The sequence below is a fragment of the Centrocercus urophasianus genome, unplaced genomic scaffold, assembly GCF_019232065.1.
Source record: "Centrocercus urophasianus isolate 14NV4802_14NV808 unplaced genomic scaffold, USGS_Curo_1.0 seq_32, whole genome shotgun sequence".
Lineage (NCBI taxonomy): Eukaryota > Metazoa > Chordata > Aves > Galliformes > Phasianidae > Centrocercus > Centrocercus urophasianus.
Window position 1 is genome coordinate 6,430,458 of NW_024884889.1, and position 26,126 is coordinate 6,456,583.

A 26,126-nucleotide genomic window follows, 5' to 3' on the forward strand; every position below is an offset into this window, starting at 1 on the left:
CTGCAACAGAAGGGAGATTCAAGGTAGAACTAGTTTTGTGGGGAGGGAAGAAACAAAGAGGAATAAATAAGACAGCAGTTGAAAGTAATGGCAGAGGAGAGTTCAAGTTTACAAAGCTCGACAAGTGGGAAAACGCTGAAATCACAGAGGGAAAGATATTTAAGTGAAAAAACTGCATTGAATTTTGCTGGCTCTAAAGTAAACTAAATGAAACATCCAGCAGGCACTGAAAAGACAGAGGAAGATCCGTGACTGTGGAACTGTTCCTCTGTTCCATAGACAGTTGCATGTAAAGAGGCTCACCTGAGAATCTCTCTCAATTTCTGACAACCCACGATTTCTGAATTCATAGTATTTTCTAAAATAAGTTTGTCCTGTTCTTTAAACATTCACTACTGTGTAGTACAATCCAAATACACTAATTTCCTGGTTACTAATTTTATACTCTAATGAAAAACAGGCTTTTTTGTTCGCTGTGAAAAACCTGCATTAAAAATTAAGTAACTGTAATGTCTTCAGTCTTTACCCAACACCAAGACCCCAAGGCATTAACACACACAAAAAAGATAGTCAGATAATTGCTATTTGAACCAATTAAAGCATTAGATCTAGTCAGTGGTATGCTACAAACTTGCTGCTTTGTGCAAAGCTTACACACGTAGCTGTGTTTATGCTTTACTCATCTACATTAGGCAATCTATCTTAGTATCAAAAGCAGTCAAAGTAACGCACTAGATTGTTAATAGCTACTGATTTGGTAATAATTTCTATTTCTAACAACAGAAAATGTTTTTTGGAAACAGGAAGGATTCTAGCCTTTACAGAATCATAGAAATGCAAGCTAGCAAATCACGTTGCGCACCCAGGTGTGATTTAGATCAATCTAAATCATCAGTTCATCTAATCAGTTAAAGCCTTGACCTAATCAACTCCTCTCCCACAGCCTTTGGCATAGGTCAGTCTGTTTCCTTAGTGTGTTCTTGTTCGATTTTGTTGGATTCCTTCCAGCCTGCTTGCATCTGTCATAAAGTTCAATTCAGCATTTTCCACTTGAGGCCTCAAAAGAAAAAGCACAAAGAGAATAATTGCCCCTTGCCCTGCAATAGTGCTACTACTAGCTCACCAAAGAATCAGAATTGCTTTATTTTTATTTTTTTAATTTGTGGCAGCAAGCAAAATAAGAACCTAATTTTGAAAATGTCAGGACTTGATGAGCCAGTGCACTCACAGATATGAAAAACAGTCTACGGTGACAATGTACTTCTATCAATAAAATTTAGATTATCTAAAGATTTTTCAGCCAAGAATGAGAAATAACGACAAGTGTTCTCTGAAGGCAAGTAAAAATTGGAGTAATGAAATATCTTGTTGTTTGAGCTACATGCTTAATTAGAAGATGTACCTCTATCTAGTTGGTGTCAAGACAAAAAGAATGATACTACACATACAGGAGAAAATTTGCAGTCTTGGGCTAGATGAGTAAAATTTTCAGAAGACAAATTACAAGACAATACTCATATGGTATGTGTCTTGCCTTACCCTTAATGCAGTACAGGGGCTACAGATAGCTCTCCCACATGCTCTCCTCTTCCTCCATCTTCACCCAACAGCCTTGAAAACTGTAGACAAGACTTCCCCACTTAGCTCTTCTAAAACCAGAGTTTTAACTCTTTTTTTCTACATTCCTCCTCTGAGTCATGGTGCAAATAATTTCAAGCAGCAAGCTAGATTCTTTATGGATTAGAAGTTTCATGGACCTGATAGGCCATGAAAATACTGCCCCTCTGTACTCATTGTAGCTGTGTTACAGAGCAAAGCTTCTTTCTGACAGACATTCATACAAAATGGCAGTCTTCTTCAGAAAATGCATCTCTAAAATAGCTTGAATAAAATTCAGTTACCTTTGGGCAAGTGAGAGTGGTTAAATATGAAAACCATGAGCATCTCCATGCAAATATCAAGCTCTGCTCTGTACTAACGGTAACTTGCCTGCATATGTGTTGGCCTTGTTCAAGAGATCCGTGCACGCGTGCATGTCAGCAAAAGCACGAATTCCCAAGCAGTTGATAGGATGAAGCTGGGATTCCAAAAATTCACAGCAAGTCCTTTTCACATCCTGCAGTTGCAAGAGACCAGCTGCTGGAAGCAGCACCTGTAAGAAGTAATAGGTGGTTAATATCCCAGTTCAGTGCTGACCTTACACAAGAGAACTGTCAACAGCAATGAAGAGAACACAAGTCAGTCCACTAATAAAAAAAAAAAATGAAGGAAAATTTCAGAACTACTGAACTGAAGAACTCAAAACCCAGTGTCATTTCACTTCACATGCCATTTAAGATCACAAGAAACATCTCCATCCCTGAGAAATCATTCCATAGATTATGATTCTCATGCATCAAGCCTTCCCAATATTTATCCACAAGTTTCTAATGCTCCACAATTGCATATCACCTCCAACTCTTCAACATGAGATACTGCTTTAATTTAAAGTTCTCTAGATCGTGACAGAATATGTAAAACTTATTTGCCTGCAAGTTTCCATGGACATTGTCCATCTTCTTCTAGAATCAACAATAAGCATTTTTACACAATACTTTCCAGAATTGATTCAGTACAGTCTCCAAAGACAACTATGAAAGAATAAGAGTTCCAAGAGTTTATAATTCATTAGAAATCCACACCAGTAAAACACCAATGTAAATGTGATCTGCCTCTCCAATTTCACAAAGAAAGCCAAAAAGTAAGGAAGAATTTCAAAAACAGTTAAGCTAATTCATGTTAGCTTCCATCCTCAGTGGAAAATAAAACGATTTTAGCACAAAAGTCTTGAAACTTTTTACTTACATATAAAGAAAACATATTATAGAGCTGCATCAATAACGAGCAAAATAACGGCTGCAGCACCCCTGTGAATTCTTACTTTTTGCAAGCAGTTGCTTGGGTAGAATTAAGAAGTCAGGCAAGAAGACAACAGGAAGAACAGGACAGTTGCAAGAGCAGAGTAAATAGATCTATGTAACTCTTTGCTCATGAAAACTGCCAAATATGCTTAACTCACTGCTCTTGGGAAGAAGTTTTAATCTTCACAACTGTTTGCAGAATCAAATCAGCTATTTGTCATAATATCTGTCAACATTACCTATCTAGCTTCTAAGGAGCTACTCTTATTGTTTACTTTTTGTGTTCTTTTCTTTAAACTAAAGATCATGAACAAAACAAAAACAAACAAAAAGGATTTTGTCTAATAGTCTCCTAACTGATGTTCGTTTCACGTTTTCTGGCTGTGCCATATAGGAAACCTGTTTGAAAGTCATCGTCCTGTTCCACGAGATATTAACCCTTACCTTTGGAGCCAAATGTGTAAAACAAAAAATAGGAAGGTAAATAACAAGAAAGAAGGACTGCATCTTCTAAAAAAGGTTTGCTTCAGGTATTAATTAATTTCTTTGATTAATTGTTAATCAAAGAAATGAAAGAGACAAACATGTATGCGACTACAATAAGAGACATAAACTACTACTAAGCAAAATAACTTAAAGCCAGCTTAAGCCTTCAGTACTGCCTGAAAGTAATAAATAATCTCACAAAATAAATGGAGGTGTATGTAACAGTTAGGAACAAGTATCGGGTAAAGTCATACAATACAAAAAGAAATTCAGTTAAGCTTCAAGTCTGTTAATGACAATGTTAGAAATGAGGTCACTGGACTTCTTTATTAGCATATATATTAATGAAAATGTGAATGTAACTCCAGAAATGGATACTGCTTTGCTGGAACTACAGTATGATTGGTTACAACAGTGAGTGAATAAACAGGGAGGTTGGTGGCCCTGCATGTGGCAGGGGGTTGGAGCTTGATGATCCTTGAGGTCCCTTCCAACCACGGCCATTCTGTGATTCTATGGATAATTCCTTTGATAATGAATTCTAGGATAAAATACCATCATATCATTATATACCAAAACTCAGGGCAAGATAACTGTAAGTATTTATTTACAAAAGTTATTTCAATGAAACCAACGTTTCACACCAGCTTACAAATTCAGTAATTCGGACAGTCCTAGATAAATTGAAGTGGGTTAACTGGCACAACTGGGTAAATTCCTCATAGAATGGCTTAGGTTGGAAGGGACCTCAAGGATCAACCACCTCCACATTTAATACCAGACCAGGCTACCCAGGGCCCCATCCAACATGGCCTTGAACACCTCCAGGAAACTGCACACTCTGGATAACTCCAAGAACAATTTCTAACGTAAGAGGATTTAGCAGAAAAGTGAGTAGAATTATCATCATCATCATCAAAACAGTAAAAGAAATGAAAAGATGAAATTTGAGAATATTCTGCAGGGGAAAATTTAATATCTGTATGCACAAACAGACTTGTAAAACTTGCTCATATATGTAAACAGCAAATAAAAGTTACAAAAACTAGAAGAGCTGTCTTCATTATATGAAATTTAAGTGAGGTCCTAAATCATGGTAAACTGGGTTGGCAAAAATAAAGATATTAATACATCCCTGTTATTAAGCAAACGATCATTTAACTCTAAATACACAAATGTGTATTCTGCTAAGTAAAAAGGAAAAGACAGGCAAAATGCATCACATTTATCCCACTGAAGCTATAAATTGCACTCTAGCTACTAGGCATCAAGAGCAATGAAAATATCTCAACTTGTACCTACTGAACTCAGCCTGAGAGCTACAACTACCTGCATTTGAGATAGTTCTATCACAAGCAGGCTAACTCTGCTGAAACCAGGAACAAAATTACATGTTGGGGGGGAAAAGGGAGAAGGGGGAAGAACACAAAACAGCAAACAATGACGCTCTTCTTCAACCCATTAAAAACCTATTAAAATTGGTTTGGATTTGTTTGGATTAAGCAGTTTGGATTAAGCTCAACTGCTGCTGTCTCTGAAGAGGTAGGTTACAGTTCAGATTAATTTCCAAAAATAGTCAGTAGGGAGTACCCCTAACTTTCCTCTAACAGACAAAAGTAGCTTAGTATGCAAACTGTTTTGTATACATTGGGATACAAAGGGAGAAAAACATCATTTCCAACTGTATATTCAAAGAAAAAAAAATAACCTCATTGTGGTAGCTGTTGTTTTTGCAATGAGAGATACTGAACAGATTGCTTCAGAAGGCAACTAAGAAATAATGTATTTTCTTCTTTGCGTCAAAGTAATGGTGATGAATTTTGGAACCACTGCTAGAGTTGAAAGAGCACGTTATCTAATCTTTACAAGTCTTAACAGGTTGCCCAAGGAGGCTGTGGATGCCCCATCCCTGGAGGCATTCAAGGCCAGGCTGGATGTGGCTCTGGGCAGCCTGGGCTGGTGGATGGCGACCCTGCACATAGCAGGGGGTTGGAACTGGATGAGCACTGTGCTCCTTTTCAACCCTGCTATTGAGGCAGTTGCCCTCTCTTGCAATCCCTTCAGACACAGGCCAGAAGTAAGATGCAGTGTTCTGTCATTGCCTGCAGCTCTTCCCCCTCTTCTTTTTTCCAGCTCACCGTCATACAGCTGGGCAATCTTAGTTCATGTTGCCAAAGCACACATCTGTTCAGCTCTGAGATGAGGAGCAGCTCAGACAGGCGGTTTCCCATCCAGTTCACAAGTCTCAAAGAGATACAGCGTGGCATGAATCAGTAACCAACAAACCTCTGCAATGGAAGAAGGCTCAGAGGAGATGGGTGAGAGTGATGACCTCATGGAAGAGTGCAAGGCACAACCACTCTGTAGCGTTAAGCTAACTGAACTGATCTCAATACCAGCAATGGTGATCTTTGTTTCAGATATACAGCTGTACCAGTAGGTTCAAGTTGTTTGAACAGACTTCCCTGAGATAATTAGCAGAGCCTTCCCAGACAGCCAGAGCAGCAGGGCAGTGGAGAAATGTATGTAGCTCAGTTCAGAAAAAAAAAAAAAAAAAAAAAGGCATAAAAGCTAAACAGCCAACAGAAAGAAGAGAGTAATAGACTTGAACTGGCTTTAACTCTCATATTCCTACCTGGTGACATGGGATGTCCATCATGCTGTTGATGAGCACATGGAGACTCAGTGATGGGAATCACATTTTATGGTGATTTAAGCATGCACTGCAATTGCAACACTGCGCTTGTGCTGTGATTTCAGCATACTGCTGTCTCCTAAATCCAAACACAGAACTAAGCAGCAGCAAGTATCTTTGTATCAATAAACCTGACATTAAATGTTAAACCCTGTTCATATGGACTATCAAAAGCAACACAGTCAGTACTGAACTAGCAGCATTCTATAACATTGTGAAGACACAACAGACAAGGGAGATCATCGCATCTGAAAAGCTTCACATTATTTCCACTTGAAGATATTCAGCGCTGTATTTCACTCCACGCAGCCCCTCATTCCAACCGAGGTCACAAACACAAGTTGGCACCACTTCACACAACGCAAGCACAGTGAATTCTGCCCAGCCGTGAAAGAGGCGAGGGGGAGAGCACGACCTTGCTCACTGCTGTCTGCAGCTATCTGATGGGAGGACAGGGTCAGACTGCCCTTGAAGCTGCACAGCAACAGGACAAGAAATAACACGCAGCTGAGAATGGAGGAAGACGTGTCTGGAAAAAAAAAAAAAGACTTGGGTTGTGTCTGTTGCTTAGACTTCACTTTTTTTTTTAACCATGAGGGTGGTTACATGCTAGAACAAGTCACACCAGCAAGATGCATCATCTCCATCCTCAGAGATGCTCAAAATCCAGTGCACAAATCCTTCTGCCACTTGCCTCGACTGCACCTGCTTTTTAAAAAAGTTCAATGCAAAGTAAAATTTGAATTGATCTAAGTTTTCTGCCTGAGGATTTTAAACCATTTGATACAGCAACCGAGCTTTGTTTCAACTCATGCTATTATCCTTTGTTTTCATCCTCTTCATCTTTGGACTACTGGATTTCCTGATAACTTGTATCACCTGCAGTATGAAAACGCTTAAGTCTATATTTCTATCTCACTATTTTTAGTTTCCTTGGAGATTCTTTAAAATTTAATCAATTTTTGCCTAAATTCAGATTGATACACACCACCAATGATGTATCTGCACACAAGGAAAGGTTTTGAAGAAAACCTTTTGCAGATAGAAGATCACATTGCATGGAAAAAGAATTACTCAGAACACAGCTTTGTGCATGAATAAGCCAATGAAAACCAAAGCAGACTATGCCAAGAGAAATGAATAGTGAGCTGTCTAAAATAGAAAAGCGACACTATTTTTAAACCACATGCAAGGGAAAAACGTATCAGTAACATGAGGAAAGAGCCTAACCTAGTAAAGCAGGTATGGGAGGAAAGCAAACAGTGCGACATAAAAGCACCTAAGACATCAAGTTACATCCTTGCTCACTGTAGATGTTCCAAACTTCCAGTTTTGACATTAAAATTAAATCAATTTCAGAGAGCAGCAGCTATGTTAACACAAATCATTAAACCTTGAGGAAATACATTAATATGTAACCTGTATTTAAATAATTATCTCAAGGTAATCCTTAACTTGCTGTTTATATTGCTACGGCACAAGGAAGAAAGAAATGAACAGAGTGGTCTAAAAATCATTCAAATACAATTTTTGTTTTTTTTTAAATTCCCATCTCAATGTGCTATAATTACAACTGCTTTGTAACTAAAGATCAGCCTTAATTCTAACAAAATAACTGCGTTGCTCTGAAATTATGCTGTTTGAGTACACATATAAAACCACTAAAACAGATACAAACACTTTAACACTTGCATCTATGGGAAAAAAGATAGCATTTTGACAAATTCCACTTCACCAGCATTTTTACAAGGACAAGATGTGCAAGCTGAGCATACTGTTCCAATGTCAAATACACTGTAATAAGATGCTGTACTGGATTTCACAGTGTGCAAGAGCTACAAGATTAGAACATGATACCACACGTCTTTATGAAATGCAGCTTTTGGCTTTCTTCACAGTCCTTGATTTTACAGGCTATTGCATGCTGTTACAATGCCCCATGACATTATAAATACAGGTGTGGGTGGCAGTTCTACGGCATCGCAGGAAGGAATCAAAAGAACTAAAAGAGATGCAGTCCTGTTCCTTTCCATTCCCTTAGTACTAGCTACACATTGGTAAAGTAATTTCAGTTGAGAACAGGCAAACAACCACACTAACACAGTATTCTGAGTATACGAGAGATGATCTGTAAAAATACTAAGGAGATCCCAACCAATAAAGTGGTGTCAGATTAAGAAACTATACAAGGCAGAAGTAACTGGTTTACACGCTTGCTTTTTAACTAGAGTCACAATCTCTAAGAATCCACGAGAGCTACAATCACATGCAGTTTAGTGGAAGGAACTGATCTGCTCAAAAAACTGGCTTTAGAAGAGATACCACACGAGATTAGCCTGAATGAAAGTTTTGGGATGGATTTGAAAGGAAGCTATGTATGGGATGCAAAGAGTGGAAATAGTTCACAAAGCAGACACAATAACAGAAGGCTCACTTGAATCAAATAAAGCACTATAATTAGCAGTATCTGCCTGGCCTCCAATGGAGAATTGTGTTCTCTTGTGGAGCATGAGCATTTTCATACATCTTCTCTGTCAGAACTGTGCCCTAACCACCATCAAACAGCCTATATTCAATTTACCCAACTCTGATGGTTATTTTTGTTAACAACGAGCTTTCACGTCCTCAGCTTGTGTTAATGTTTCTCAAAATAGAATAGCAAATTATTTCACCTGAAGTGAAACATTCCTGAACCTACAATATTTTTAGTTAGAATTTTAGATTTTTCTTACAGTGAGAAAAATACCACGCGTTTTTTTTCAATACAAACATGATTTAAGTTTGGTCATTGAATTTAAGCATATGCACAGCAAGTGCTCTAAAACAGCAGCTCAATAACTCATCATACTGTAATTCAGAGCTTAAAAGATGTTACAGCTGCATAAAGACATCTATATGTTTTCTTAGGGACAGGAAAGCTTAACTGAGACTGACTACAGTCTAAACAAAGCCAGTTGCTGCTGATACTTGGCCATTCAGAAATGTATTTTCTAATCGTGGGAGCTGAAGTATTAAGCCAGTCAAATTAAACACAGAAGTTTCCTGTTGATTGATTTAAAAAGCTGAAGAAGGTAAGTAGGCAGGATAGCATAACTTACTCCATGTAATGTATGTAGTCTGTGTAGTCTAACATCTTCCTGCAAAGGCTGACCCACAAAGAAACACTGCATCAGCTGATGCTTTTAGGTGATGTGCTTAATCTATAGGATGTAACCATAACATCTCACACCTCCAGAGTCAGACCCCACTGACAAATACACCGAGCCTGGTTATAAAGAAAGATCACTACAACATTTAAAAAATATTCCCTAATTATAGGCATATATTCATTCTACATGACAGACGGACTGACTTGTAACAAACTAGGATTTTTTTCCTAATATAACTGAGTATTTCCTGGCAGCCTTGAAAGGGAGGAATTGAAACACCATTTCCAAACCATAAAGCCTGTGCTGAAAATAAACAGCAATGCAACGGAGGCAGTAGATTAAGAGCCTCTGCCATCTCTGTCATCCCAATCTCTGCTTCAGAAGATGTATCCATACCACCAATTTCTCTATTAATAGAAGACTAGGGAACTAAGAACAACAGAAATAGCATGAAGTAGAAATATTTTGTTGTTGGTTCTTAACCCCAAAATAAAAACTGAGACAAGATGAACAATTAATGTGCAATAAAAGGCCCTACAGTAGACTCAAAGTAATTGATTACAATCAGCTTTTAGCATAACAGTATGTATATGTATATATGTATACGTATGTGTATGTGTGTGTGTGTATATATATATATATAAAATATATATATATATATATAAAATAAAAAATATGTATATATATATATAAAATGTTCTTGTATTTTATTGAGAAAATTTTGCTCATCACTTAACACCTTACAGCAGATCATATTTATTTATATCCTCCCAGAAATGTCACAGGGGTCTACCTCCTAAAAAAAGGGAGTGTTTCAATGACAAAAACTCATTATCATTTTAATCTGGTTTTTGTACCTGTAAGATTCAGGTATACAGGAACTGAATTCTCAAAGCAGATGGGATCCCTTGTCTTCCATTTGAAAAAACAAAAAATCGAAGTAAAAACAAAGCACAACCAATACTCCAAGTTCTTACTCATTAATGTCTAGTTGAAGGGCAAGCACATGCTACAGAGGCAAAATGAAAGCACTGGGGTTTAACAACCAGAAAACTTCTCATCTCAGTCCTGACTGCTACCAACTTAGCTGGTTTGTTTCCCATTCCCCCCCTGCACCTCCTTTTGGGCCACACCAAACTTGCAGCTTGTCATAACTCCTATCATAACAGAATCCCAATCCTATCTGTCCATAAAACAGAGTTTAAAATATTTTCCAGGCTGACCTAAAACTTTACAGTTTTTGAACATATGTTCAAAATGGATAAAATCTCTGTCTAAAGAAGGAAAAGCAAGGCATCTCTCCCAACTCAACTGCCGGGAAAAAAAGAAAAATATATTTATATATCTATGCTTCCTTTCTGCACGCTCTTCTATTTGCATGTTCTTCCCACCCTACTTTTTAAGACATTTTTAGAATGCTAACATCGTAACAGAAGCTGGGCACTTACAATCTGTTCTGAGACAAACCATGCTTCATGTTAATACTGAAAATATGGGGATAATTATATTAGACCAAAACAATAGTCTGTTCACCTCTAGTTATCTAGGAACATCCATCAGAGAAAGGTGCATGAGATCCTGTAGTCTGCAGCAAATCAGCCCTTAGAACTACTTTTATCTACCTCTACTGGAACCAGTCTGGGAATTCACCCACCGTTTCAGCTGTACAGGAAGCAAGTTTAGCAGCCATCTCAAGAAGGAATCTGTTAAAGTCCTCCTTCCTTCACTGATGTAACTTGGTACCGACTGGGCTGATGCTTCAGAGCACTGGCAACATTCCCCATCCCTTCCCTATCTCCCTTTCCAAGGACAAAAAAAGAAGAGGAAGCCAAGGAGAAAGGAAAGTAAAATAGGTGAACTTAATTCAGAAATGAAGCAGCCATGCTCTACTTAATTCAGGATATAAACCTTACTGGGTAAGGAGGCCTGTTGTGGAACACTGTCCGTTCAATGGTAACCCAAGACCACATTCTGCATCCCAAGCAGCTCCTCATACGCAGCAGCAACAGACTCCATCCATTCCCAGTCACATGTTTAGGCATGCACACGGGTGTTTTTGTGCACTCTTCTCTCTGTGTATCTTAAGGAACTCATTATCTTTCAGCATAAACACATAGATCAATCTGAATGTAATACATCCTCTGTATTTTCATGGAAACTGAGCTACAAAACTAAAAAAAACACTACTTGATGGAGCACATTCTCAGCTACAAAGCAGCTTTTTTCAACATAGTCACCACAATTAGCTAGGCATTTTCACCAGCCACAAACAAGAGCACGCATTCTTTTGATGTGGTAGGCCAACATGATAAGACAGGAGGCATTACCTGTGGTGCAGCCCTCACAAATAACTCATTCTTTTACCCCCGCTTACCCTTTTTAATGGTACTTGGAACAAATACGGTATTAGAGAAAAAACAAGTTGTCCTCTAGTTATTTCACAGTCAGCCTTAAAAAAAGGCCTGAATTATCCACCTTCCTTAAATGACAGCTTGTCTATGCTTTTAACAGCTTTAAATCATTCCCAAAATGTACTCTTCCTGTCATATCCTTCCAGGTGGGAACGATGATTTATATAATGACATACACAAGCTACAACATGGCTTTGTGCACTCCTTTTTTAAAATCACTATTTCACAAACAACAGAAGTTTTTCCTAAAGTGACTCCAGTATACTATTGCATTCCAGGAAAAGTGGTTGAAGTAGAACACAGCAATGCATTGGAGTATTTCAAATTTGTCTATGCACATAGACATATAACACATATATGCACTGTAGGTTCCAACATTTAATCCAGCCTGCCATCATGCTCACCCAACATACTGTTTAGCTAGAAAGCAGTGACATTTCCTATTTTCATCTGTTCTTGACAAAGACTTAAGCCAGTTTATCATCTACATCTTTTTCTACTTTTTCTAAATAATGATAATAATCTATCCTTTATATTATTACAACTATTTTGTTACAGTGGAAACCAGCACTGTCCTGCACAATATACCGGTCACCAACCTGGAGAAAAATGGATTTGATGGATGGACCTTATAGCAACCTTCCAGTACCTGAAGGGGCCTACAAGAAAGCTGAGAAGGGACTTTTTAGAAGGGCAGGTAGCAACAGGACGAGGGGAAATGGCTTTAGACTGGAAAAGGAATGATTTAAACTAGATATTAGGAAGAAATTCTTTACTGTGAGGGTGCTGAGATTGTCCAGTGAGACTGAGGATGTCCCCTCCCTGAAGGCATTCAAGTCTGGATGGGCTGTGAGCAACCTAGTGTAGTGGAAGGCGACCCTGCCTATAGCAGGGGGTAGGAATTAGGTGATCTGAAAGGGCCCTTCCAACCCAAACCATCCTTATGATTCTATTTATTCCTATTTCCTCCTGAGCTCCCTAGGGATTTTTGATCTATTTATTGCTCATCACATGAGCGATTTAAGAGGGACTGCAACTAACTTGACTTTCAAAAGCCTTTGATACAGTTATTTCTGGACCATTCAAAGAACCATAGGAGAGTTTTAGGAGCAGTGCACGACCCAGAATTGTAACACATACACAGTTTGAAATTCACTCACACTACCTGACACTAACAACAACAACAAAAAAAAAACACAAACCACCCCGTAGTCTCTTTAATACTCAGGATCACAAGTAGCATTGTATTTATTTACCAGAATCAGAACTGAAGCTGGAGTAAACAGCCAGCTAGAGAATATAACACTTCTATACCATCTCAGCCACTTCATTTTAAGAATTTCTTAAGGGTATGCAAGAATTACTTTTAGGTATGTTTGTAAAATCCTTTACGCTCTACTGATCTCATGCTCTTATTTATTTGCTCCAGTAACTCATCTTTTGACCTCCCTTACTGTCCTTGATCTTTAAGAGCATGCACCTTGCAAAGTACTTCAGTATAAATGGGACTTAATTAGTTCTTGGCACCTTGCTCATGCATGGCTCTGGCAACCCACACGTTCTCTAAATCACTCATTAAAGAAACAATATGCAGGAAATGAACAGCTGTTATATTTAGAGCTGCAATGCTGAGTATAAGTGTTTTATTCTTTTTATCATTTAAATTAAACATGCCTGTTTAAATCCCGCAGTGACTTCCCATTCACCTCCTACAGCAATCAGAATCACATGTTTATCAAAAAGAGGAGCACAGATTAGTATCTCTTCTATAATATATTCCTGTCTCAACCCCACTTCTATCTCACCCCATCACCTCCTCCACGAGTTTCTGATTCATTCCTTGAATCTTACTTAGACCATTCTGGTGAAGTCAAGCTTCAAGCCTCATCATATTCTCTACCCAGAATTTTCTGTTCCAAGTAAGTAGAACCAAGTGTTTTGCACCCAGCCCTCAAAACACCTTCCGAAGTAACAAGGAATTTGAGATATGGAAAATCTGTGATGCAGTCCATAACGGTTTAGTCTCTCTCCGGAAGAAATTCTAGGTTCTCTGCCTCCCCCCAGCAGAGGCAGTTGATAGTCCAAGATTCTTCTATGACCCTAGAAGATTTTAATTCAAGTCTCATGCCTTATGATCCAAATGGAAGATACATCTTCATTTCTCACACTGTGTTTCAGTTCTGTTTTCCCTGACTTACTTCCCTTCAGCAGCTGCAAACTGTGGTAAGACAGCTCAAAAATCCATTCAGCTTTCTCTTCACTCTTCCAAGGCTCAAGCCCTTCTGCCTACCTGGTTTGGCTGGAAAACACCGGTCAAATATGATTCAAATGGAAGTGTAAACAGCAGGTTGAGGGAGGCGATTCTGCCCCTCTACTCTGCTCTCATTGGAGTCCACCTATAGCAATGCACCCAGTTTTAGGGCCTTCAACACAAGAGGACACGGAGCTGTTGGAGCAGGTCCAGAGGAGGGCCATGAAGATGATCAGAGGGTTGGAACACCTCTGCTATGGGGACAGGCTGAGAGAGCTCAGGGTCTTCAGTCTGGAGAAGAAAAGGCTCCAGAGGGACCTCACAGAGGCTTGCCAGTACCTGAAGGGCCCACAGGAAAGCTGGGGAGAGACTTTTTACATGGGCAGATAGCAACAGGATGAGCGGAAACGGCTTTAAACTGGAAGAGAGTAGATTTAGACTAGATATTAGGAAGAAAATATTTACTGTGAGGGTGCGGAGACACTGGAACGGGTTGCCCAGAGAAGTTGTGGATGCCCCCTCCCTGAAGGCATTCAAAGCCAGGCTGGATGGGGCTGTGAGCAACTTGGTCTAGTGGGAGGCGTCCCTGCCTATAGCAGGGGTCATCTTAAAGGGCCCTTCCAATCCAAACCATTCTATGACTCCATAAAGTGCCACTTAGAGAACAGAGAAACAGCAGGAAGGTATCCAGAGGAAAAAAGAAGTCCGGAAGCAACATTTGCCATATCTGCGTAACAATTGCTTTTCCTAGTTTCTCATACTCCTGTCATTTATTTCTGTCTTAACCAAAGCTAAAGCTGGCCAGACGGAGCAGTTGCCCAACTGCAAATTCCTTTTGCTCCCTAGTTCCTGGAACTTCACCTTGTCACCATTAACTAATGAAGCAAACAGGAGACACTAAAATACATAGATAGTAATACCTCTTATATGTTGCCATGGAAACAACATACAAAGAGCATAAGCTATTTGATAGAGCAAATTCTCAGCTACAAAACATTATTTTTCATCACAGTCACTATCAATAGCAATGCACGTTCACCAGAGATGAACAAGAACCTGCATGCTGCACTCATCAAAATCTGCACTGGCAGAGGTGACCCACTGCCATGGCCGGCACTAATTAAAAGCACCACCCACTGCCTCACTGTGCTCACATCCACTATTTTGTCTCCATCAACCTTCAGTAAGCACTGATGAATGCCAATGGGTGCCACTTCTCCTGCATGGAGGAATTCTATTCCACCAGGCTGTTTATGCTTGCACGAGCACTGTTTGCCCTGACACATGCCTACATGTTGTGTTTGTGTACGTACCTACTGGAATTACATAATCTTGCTACTGGCTGGGCCTCGGGGACACGGAGCTGCAGCTGCCTTGAGTATCGCGATACTGCATTTGCAGGCCCCAAAGCACACAGCACACTTGTACTAAGAAGAATACTTAATTCACCAAGTAATAAAAAGAAATGTCTTTGTCAGGGGTATTTAGTAGCCACATAAGCATGGAATATACTTTCAGCCAAACCAAACACTCCAGTTTTGCAGTGTTAGGAAAGAAAAGCACAGAAAAGACAGTGACAACATATAAACCACATCTATTTCGCATCACTTGACAAATGAACATTGCGCGTGAGAAGTGAGGTTTCTATTTTGCATATACATAACAGCCAGTGCCATAGAAGACATACCACGGGGAAAAAAAATGTACTAAAAAACCCACAGTATTCAATATACATTTAAAAAACTAACAGAACAAAATATTAAGGCTCCCTGAAAAAAGCTCTTCGCTCAGTATTTTAGTCAGCACAAGACCACAGCTCTTTTATGCAAAGCTTACTCATTCAACGCACAATTTAATGAAGCTTGTATTGGTAATAAAATACAGACGTAGAAAGATCCCCTTTCCCTTTTCCCTTCACTCCTACATGCACTTTCCTGACATGCCATCACGTATAAGCAGATGAAGAATGCACTGTAGGATTTTTTTCACTGGAAAACATTAGATCATTTACTGTCGCCTGACACATCTTATAACGCATACGGATTCAACCAGCACACCACTGTCCTCCAGCCAAGGCACAGACTAGTTTCACCCTCACATTATTAAAATCCTCAAAGCCACTGTCACAGACCAAAAAAAAAAAAGGGGGGAGGTCAAAAAAGGCAACCAGATGGTTGCATCAGGCACAGCATACAAAACACAGATAAATGTACTCCACTAGTACTCTACATGTGCTTTCAACACATGACCAAGACATTCAAAGAAACATTAAAGATTGTTTAGTCCAACATTAAATTATTGGCCATTAAAACTTAATGTTTCTATTCAAAGGTTTCGTAATGAAACTCACGTGTGCTTGGATTTAAACACCTCTCTGGAGGGCAACAAAGCTGGTGAGGGGTCTGGAACGCAGGGCTGATGAGGAGAGGCTGAAGGAGCTGGGAATGTTCAGCCTGGAGAAGAGGAGGCTCAGGGGAGACCTCATTGCTCTCTATAACTTCCTGAAGGGAGGTTGTAGTGAGCTGGGGGTCGGCCTTTTCTCTCGTGTCATCAGTGATAGGACCAGGGGGAATGGCTTCAAGCTACGGCAGGGGAGATTCAGGCTGGACGTGAGGAAGTATTACTTTTCAGAAAGGGTGGTCAGGCACTGCAATGGATGCCCAGGGAGGTGGTGGAATCACAGACCCTGCGGGTGTTCAAGGAAAGGCTGGATGTTGTGTTGAGGGACATGGTTTAGTGGGAGCTATTGGGAATAGGTGAACGGTTGGACTGGGTGATCTTTTAGGTCTTTTCCAACCTTGGTGATTCTATGATTAATGTTAATAGTACTTTCTATGGCATTAACAAATAAAAGTGAAAGTTTGGATTACCATATAGACAGTGGTTTCAACCTTCATCAGGGTTAACTGATTTTATAGTTCAGTTTTAATCATGAAGCCAGTAATGTAATAAAACATTTTAATGTGATAGACTTGAGCTGCCGTTTCATAAGCCGCAAGAATTTCCATAGTTTATTAGCAATGCCATTGCAGCCATGATAGAGTTCAGCAGAAAGACCAAAATCTTGTTTAATTTTACAGCTCTAGAAGATGATCCTATAAAGGAATTTCATCTCCTCCTAAAGCTTTAATAATACCTGTGTTAAGGAAATAAAGTCACCAGCCATTGATAGCTGCTGCAACTCAATAGCTCTATTATATAAAACGTTTTAAAAGAAAAACGTTTTCAGGAATTAGTGCAATTGCCTGAAATCAGGGGAAAAAAAAATCATTTATGGACACAAAGCTCTAGGTCTCCATGACAGCAGTGTAAAAAATAACAGGAAGCTGAAACATGATGAGGAACAGCATAAAAATATGGTTTCTAGGTTTCAAGATCAAACCACGTCCAGCAAACACCCACTGGTGGAGGCTATGGAACACGAGGGAGCTGAACATCAGGACAAGCTCTCTCCAGAACTAAGCAGAATATCCATCCTCACATCCAGGTTCAATAGATAGCACCTTACTATTCTTATAAAGCACTGTGGGGTTTTGCAGAAATTAGCACACAAGAGACTGTTGATGAAATAACAGAGATGCAACATCAATTAAAAAGTTGAAAGAATCAGCCCAGATATCCTTACTGTTTCTTCTTAGCATCTTAACATGCCATTAAGTCAAAGAATACCCTAAGTTGGAAGAGACCCATATGGATCACCAAGTCCAACTCCTGGACCTTCAGCTTTCCCTTTCCTTTGTTCCAAAAAGATTCTACCAAGGGCAAGACCTGAGAACTTCATGAAAAGAGCAAGCAGGAAAGCTGGAGAGTCTGCATTCTAGGACATGCCACAATCTTAAAACGCCTTGGTGTTACTACGACAGAGGAGAAATGTCTTCTCCTGACATTCCTGAATTCAAGTAAATACACAGCGTTAATTACACATTTCTGACAACAGCTTTTCATCTAAAGAAGTAATGCAATTAACAACTCAGTTTAGTCTTTCAGAGCATAAACTGCTTCGGTCTGATGAGATACGATGTACCTGTACCTCATTCCTAAAAGTCATGCTGTGACAAATCATCTGCTACCTACAGGAACGCACAGACGTAATAAAAGAACGTATGTGTTATGGTTTAATACCGATAGCCCTTCATGTGGCTGCTAAAAACAAATCCCAGACATATTCTTGCTGCAGGAGCAGGTACTGCAAGTAATTGCAGCACGCAGGATGATTGTCACATCCTTAACAGGTCAAACGTTGAAACAAGATGTCATCTTGTTTCACAAGATTTCAAGATGCCCATCTGAGGCATCACAACACAGAGACTGTTTCTGTTTGAGTGGCGCTGAGAAGTCACACAGGATGACAGTTTAACATTTCATGTTACTTAGCCTTATATGGAAAGAAAAACCATTTTGAGAAACAGCCTCAATTGTCATCAGCCAAATCTGTTCAAAATGTTAAGCTTGTAGTACATTCAATATCAGCTCAGAAAAATAGAACTATATGAACAGCTTGAAAGATAGTTGTACAGTTTTAATGAACATTTGGCCTAACAGTTTGTCTAGAAAAACATGGGTTGCACCAGGCTACTTAGCTGAGAGTTAATGGCAAATTAGATTTAACTCAAGAAATACAGATTCACAGATTTCAGCTCAAAAGATGCTGTCAAAATCCTTATTGACTTCACATTGAAGTTAGAGCTATTTTTATGATTAAAAACTAAAAATCTACTGCGAACTATTGACAAGGAAACCAGTACAACACTGTTCCATCCTCTTTTCATTGTTTTGGGCCAGCATAAGAAACAGCTCACAGTAAACACATTCACTGCATAAAACTTTCTTTGGAAGGAAAAAAAGCATTCAATAGTGATAGCATTTTCTGACCTAACCTGTAACTTCATTTTTCTCCACAACCACGCCAAGTTTGACAAGAAGTCTCCTAACAAAAGCCCTCTGGCCCAGAAAGAAGATGCTTACATAGCCCAGGATTACATTTCCCAACAGCTGCAGCTAAACACTGAGAGTAAAAGGCTGTGAGCTTGGCCATGCTCTGCTCTTCATACAAGTCAAGCAAGTGGTCGTGTATTTCTGGAGAGACTCTGAAAGCTAAATCAAGACGAAAAGGTTCTAAGGAGCGGCTGCCCTGCTGCTCTGGGGACACGTAAGGAGAGCTATTATGAAGAACTGTGGGGAAAACCAGGCCTGGCTTAAAAGATATATTTAACAACTCAAAACTTGTATTCAATTGATAAACATCATAGCAAGGAATTAAATGAGAAGTGCAAGCGAAGTCCGAAGAGCAGACTGGCTTGGGTTGAAAGGGACATTAAAGATCATCTTGTTTCAATCTCCCTGCCGCAGGGCAAGGTAGCCAAGAGCAATTTCAAAATACTGTCACCAAGCAATTGAGGTCAGCGAATAGAAGCAAAACAGGGTAAACAAAAACCCTCTGTCATACCAATAACCAGCCTGCAAACTTAACGGATGTCAAATTTAACCTGTGGTACAGCATACAGGTCCTAATAGGTAACAGGGATCTGCTTTTAGCCACGAACATTGCTACTGCTATCCATATTGTCTCAACACTTGCACTGTCTAGTGTATGATATCCTATTTGGAAACTATTCTGACATCACAGTTAATTCAAGATAATTTTATCTCCAGAGGCACTGCATTTCAGCAGAGTGCATAACAGGGTAGGTGTTGAGCCCGTGTTGATTATCTCTCGGTCATGGTGTACTGGTAATGAGAAATAGGGATGTAATGGCCTACATTCAGCCTACCTAGCTCTACTTTTTCCCGTGCAGTGCTTTTATTTCAGCTGTTTCCCTTTCCCTGATAATCAAAAGCTCCTCAAAGAAGAGGTGGCTAGAGAAGCACATTTGCAAATGCATCAAGATCAAACTCATTCCCTTCCTGTAGTTCTCAGGTTCCTAAATCAAGCGTAGCACCTCTTTTCCAGGCATATCTATAATTGGTTCTCTAGTGGAGAAAAGCCAAGATCCTGTGGAAGAACTTTCAGCCTTCCTTCTACTCAAAGCAATTATATACATATACAATAGATTTAAATTAGAACCTTGCTTACGGTAAGATTCAGTGAAACCTTCACAGCATTCAGTTCAGTTGAACAAATATTCCTTTTATCTCTCCTACCCCCTTACACAGCAGTAGGCATATTTCCAGAACACAGAATTCACATCTCCTCTTGTGATACGCAATTACGAGTTTGTATAGGACAAGCAGTCTTTAGTTCAAAAAAGGAGTTTACTCCATCTAGACTGGAAAATGTATCCGTTCATAACGAAAACCAAATACAACCTTTTTAAAGGTAATGGATATCTTGCCATCCAATAAGAAAATCAGAATCACAGAATGGCCAGGGTTGGAAGGGAACTCAAGGATCATCAACCTCAACCCCCCTGCCACACGCAGGGCCACCAACCTCCCCATTTCATAGCAGCCCAGGCTGCCCAGGGCCCCATCCAACCTGGCCTTGAACACCTCCAGGGATGGACGGGGCATCCACAGCCTCTCTGGGCAGCTGTTCCAGCACCTCACCACTCTCTGTAAAGAACTTAAGAGATTCTCTGTAGCATTCAAAGTGTGTAATTTAATGGCAGGCTTCAGAAATTCTCAAAAAACATTCAGAGTTTGGTATTTAAAACCAATTTAGTTTCAAGAAACATGCAGCATGTGTCTTATGCTCTTCATACACCATACTGCTGCTAAGATACATGAAGACTGGTAGTTTAATCACCAATTCGTATAAACAAAATATCTCATTTGAAGATAAAACTTGGTTAAGTATCAAAATAATCCCAAAAGTATTCTGGCTCCAAGCTCATACAGAAAGACAGTACTGCTCTGTAACACAAGCCATCGTTATTTCATCATTAAGTGCTCACGCAAATTAATGTGAGTCTTACAGGCTGGCTGGTACCAAGTTATTTCGTATTTTCTTCAAGCTAAAAAGCACATACAGTTGTCAGTGTTCAACTGATAAGCAGTAACTTGTTGAGATGGTAATCCCATTACCACTAAGTGGCCCAAGGAAGCTGTGGATGCCATCCCTGGAGGCATTCAAGGCCACGTTGCACGTGGCCCTGGGCAGCCTAATCTAGTGAGTGTCACACTGTGGGGGGATGGAAACCTACGGGCCTTAACATCCCTTCCAACTCAAGACATTCTGTGATTCTATGATCCTGAACCACATTCTTAATTGAAATCCAATGAACCGTTGAATCTGTCCTTAGTGGAAATGGTACCAAAGGAGGGAATCTGAAACCATCGCAATTTTGTTACCAATTTGGTTGGTAACTGGTAATGCACCAGTTTCAAAAGCAACTGCTAGCCCTCAAACAGTGATATTTTATACATCCAACCCACACCAAACCGTAGGTGATACATCACAAACAGACCACTTCTAAATATAACTATTTATTCCAAGCATTTTGATCCTGAGTTCGGCAGAAGAAGGAATAAGGAACGTTACATGCTGCACAGAATTTTATTTTTGCCTCTAAATTAGTACCCAGAAAAGACTATGCATGACAGAAGTAGTCTTGTCCTTACAGCACCTTAAGCATGCTGGCAACTCTCATCATCATGCCCTAGAACACAATCCAAATGGAAGCACACGCTATATTTCAGATGGCAATCTGTGCCTGAGTAGTTAAGAGTTATAAAGGAAGCATACATCTGTACCGTATGTTTATTTGTTTAAACACTGTCACTGAATTTCAGAAAATGAGTACAAGAAATAGTACTTGGAAAAAAAAAAAATCACACCCAGGATTTGGGATTTTTGTTGGTTGTACGTAGCAAAACTCTTCAAAGAGAAAAATATGCCAAGAAAGAGCTTTGGAATATTACTAGGATTTGGGATTTTTCCTTCTGCTATTTTTCGTGCTCGCTTCTTGTTCTAAAGTAAGGCAATATGTTTGTTGGTAGGCCCAAAGTGAAGCTGAGTGTAAGGTTTTCCCCAGGCAGCAAGAAAACAAGTTAAAAATAACACCTCAGAAAAACACGTAAAGGAAAGCACTGAATTTTTCTTTAGCTCAGTTCACTGATCTGGTTTATAATATAGTTCAGAAAACTGTTTTATCATCACAACCATAGGAACACACAGTCGTAGCACAGAACAAGAAAGGGACCCAACTAATGTCCAGAACTTTATACTGCATTTACCACAACCACATCCTACACACCCTGTATCAGACTGACCTCTAAAGCTGATACCAAAACCACAGACTGTGAATGCAGGAATTTCTTCTCGTGCTCCTGCTCTGATGTATTTGTACTCAGTAGAGGCCCTAGGTGTAAGGCTGACTAAATACATGCTAAAGTGAATACGCACAGTGTGGGAGAGTTATTCAAGCATGAGCTTCTTATAGTGACTGACTCTCCCACATTGAGTACTGCATGTAGTTAATATCTATAAGCAGCTGAAAAAGGCTCCTGTGTGAGAAAATTGATTAGCCTTCCGAAGACAGTAACTTCTATGATCCCTGCTTAAAACCTGAAAATGCGATATAGTATTGTATGACAGCTGATTTCTGGAGGAAAAAAGGATAAAAGGAAAAACAGAGTTAGTACAGACAATCATCACAATGTGTAAAAATGACAGGAATGACATTACTGCATTAAGCAAAGTGAGTGCCATTAGGAAAGAATGATGAAATAACTTAAAATGAAGAACAAATACTGGGAGAAAAAATAATGAGCATGTATGCATCTTTTTCATACACCAGCTGTCCAACTGTTGGGAGGGGTGGGGGAGAACCTACTGACACAGAACTGCAAACTGCTGAAAAGAACAAATGCTCTTTTATGCTTAACTAATGCAGTGATAACAAGCAGTGCTGAGGGCCTCTTCCAGTTTTGATAGTTGGATGCACTGAATGTGTTTTTCTCCTCAGTTATTGATTGCACTGGACTTTTCTTGGTCTCCTTTGCTGAGAAACATACAAGCAATAACAACAGTGGGAAAGAAGAACGTTTCTCACTTACTTAGAACTTCAGAAAGCACTTTAATAGAGAAGAGTCCCATTCACACCTATATCAAGTAAGATATTAATGAAAGAAGCTCAGTTACTTGCCTGTTGACAGCTAGTGAGCTTGCCTACACCACTATCATTTGTAATTAGTTTTCATAAATATACAACACAGCTATTTTAGCACCAAAGACTGCTTAGCAATTCTGCCTTACTTTAATGTGAAGCATTCTTGCCTTTTTTGAGCATCACATATTAGAAATGAATTTCATACCAATTCTTACTATGTATGATGAGAAAAGAAAGAATAACACACTTGAAATTCCATGAAGGATATCAGAATAAGAACTTCAAGAAGCTATCTCCAAGTTGAAGCTCAATTAAGCTGCATTAGCTTGAATATTAAAAAGTTAGAGGCATGGCATCTTATGTTTTCATGGATCTGTATTGAGAAGCCATGAAACCTGAACCTTTACAACATTTCACAATAGTTTTTAGCCATATTTATTTCTGTTACAGATTGGAAATTGAGAGCTAGGCCATGTAACGTGTTTATCAAGAGGACATAGCTTTAAGTGAGGCCTGAAGAGTCTATGCTAGGATTTAGAGCTTGCAGATTTGTATACTTTTTCCACTTCAGTTTTCAAACTTATAGGAAGTCTTGCATCAGTGTGTCAGGCTTTATCTGTAGTGTTTGGCTCTCCTGTAATGCAAATAAATAGTACTATCTAGCACTAATAAAGACGAAGACAGCAAAATAATAACCTTTATATGAATTACCAGTCCTATAATAAGTATAATCACCAACAACATCTTGACTGTCTTCCCTGTCCTCCCAATATTTTACTACCCATAAACTTGCAATATTCCTCACCACACCACATTATTTGTTTTACCAAGCACAATATTATTACATGCATCTTCAGGTAGTCAGGATATCAGGAGCTATGAAAATGAAAACTGTACCAGATTTGGGAGGTTTAAACCTGGAGAGCACAAGAAACTTTAAGGAGTCTTGTACAAGGAAAAATAGAACAGCACCCTTCTGATCCCATGAAGAGACAAGAACCAGTATTGGTAACATCAGATTAAAATGCACCCTCCTAGGTAATACACCTACAGCCATGATGCAATAGGCTGCCTCTTAAATCCAGTCCGACATGCTTCAGCAGTACCAGATTATGGTCATTAAATTGTGTAAGCAAGACAGAACATCCTGCTTCTAGGATGAAAAGCCAGCAAGACCAAGCCAGAAGAGATCAACTAGGGAGTATCTGACACCGCTGGATTTCGCCCAAGGCCTGCTACAGCGAAACAGATTTGTACAACCACCAGATTGGCAAAATACAGCATAAATCCGGACAGGCTGCACTACATACATCCATCAAGGAACATAAAGTAAACAACTGTTTTAGAAGATAACAATAATTCAATCTTGCAGAATCAAAAGACTTACGGCATGATTTAAAACGAGCTTAGTAGTAGAATATTTCATACTGATAGTATGCAATCTCATTGCTAGGCCTTCAATCAAGCACAAAAAATACCTATGACTCCATCTGTAGCTGACTCAGTAGCTAACAAGAAAGCTTTTAATCTCAACCTAATGCCCACTAAAAGCTGTTGATTTCAGAATGCACAATTGCAACAAAAGTTCTCAGTGCCAAATAGAGAAACATTATTTGCGTCCTGCAAGAGCAACAAAAGAACTGCTAGCAATCTAGCATAGAGCAAAAGCAGAAACAAGGGCATAGAAGCTGGAAGGAAAAGACTATTAAACATAACTGTTATGCAACTACTTTTTAATTTACCAAAAATCTATGCTGAATCTCAGAAGACAGTGGAAGTGAATTCCAACCAGGTCCTCATAAACCCTATTTTTCTAAGCTCATGTTTGCTCTATTCTAAGTGAGGTTTTAGCTTTTGGCACAGCTGATTAGAAAAACTGTTCAGCTCTGCTTGTGTAGGATGGGCAAAAACCTTCATGCTAGATATTAGTTGATTTAAAAAGCAGAACAAGCTAAAAATTCTTGCATGACTGGCCATCGAGTAGATACAGGGACCGAGCAGGAGAAAATAATTTATTCTGAAGGACAGAAAAAAATCTGACAAACAGAACACTAACTGGAAGACATGAGCAAATCTACTTTTGTTTATGTAAACTGCACTGAAGTATCACAAAGGGGGTGGTACAGAGGTGGCTGACAGCATTAATTTTTAGGCTGAGTAGATCATCTATTTTACTGTATTACATAAGGTTGGGTTCCAAAGCACGTTAAAGTCAACAGACTTCATTTACTTCAGTCTTGCAACATGACCCAGAATTTAAATGGTATGACTGCTTGCTTTGTAAGCACAGGGTCTGAAAAACTTGCAGTTTGCAGATGACATCTCCCTCGCCAGAGCTGAACCATACTGACAAATTAGATGACTCTGTGGATTACACCCCTTCTGTTGCAGAAGTTATCCTTGGTCTTACCTGCACGTTTTCTTCTGTAACTTGAATTTCAGCAGTGTAAATATAATCAATAAGTATCCTTAGGGTCCAGCCATCAACTTCTTTTATTCGAATTCTCTTTGCTCGGCTTTCACTCATCTCACCTACAAATATATTATGATTGTTAAGTACATTAGGTAGAGATACAGGACAAATTCAACAGTTTAACAGTAATGACTCCTGACGACAGCAGAAATTTTTGTGTATGATCAATTGTAGTAATAAAGCCATTTAAATAAGAATTGAATTTCTTTCCTTCCTCCCTCCAAAGAGAAAGGAAGATTTTGTTGTTCCCATCACGTGAACGCTACACGGGTTAACGCTTTTATTGCAGATGATCCATTTTCACCCTTTTACAGCATCAGTAAAATATTACCATTATATCTAAATAAGACTATTCAAATGCATACAAAAATGTTTTGCTAGCAAACCAACCTATCACATACTCCTGATTTTTTTAACTTCTTAATCTAAGGAACAAGCCTAATGCAGTCTAGAGTCACTGAATTTTAAAAAAGAAAAGGAAATCCATCCCCACAGAAGGCTTAACATACATATTTCTTTGCTTGCCTGCTTATTATTCCCTTCACAATTTCACTTCTGCTTCAGTTCTAACAGTCAAAACTCTAAGATAAAAAGGTAAGCATGAAAAAACTTGCTGGACCTCATTTTGTGGAGGCTGACACGCTGCCCATATGCCACAACAGGTCTTCATAGAAAGTCCTGCAAAACAGCTTCCACTTCCTAATATCTGAC

At 39.2% G+C, this 26,126-nt stretch overlaps 1 protein-coding gene across 4 annotated transcripts in view; it reads right to left on the reverse strand.

The window, feature by feature from the left end:
* Positions 1 to 26,126, reverse strand: part of KLHL2 (kelch like family member 2) — a 58,403-nt gene that overhangs the window by 20,310 nt on the left and 11,967 nt on the right. For 3 of the 4 annotated variants that reach the window (XM_042829727.1, XM_042829726.1, XM_042829725.1), the window contains exons 4-5: positions 25,353 to 25,474; positions 1,990 to 2,152 (exon numbers count right to left, since the gene is read on the reverse strand). In XM_042829727.1, coding sequence (XP_042685661.1) covers positions 1,990 to 2,152; positions 25,353 to 25,474 — 285 coding nt within the window. Of the gene's footprint in view, positions 1 to 1,989; positions 2,153 to 6,021; positions 6,611 to 25,352; positions 25,475 to 26,126 lie in introns of those variants that run through there. The other variant, XM_042829728.1, reaches the window with a different exon arrangement.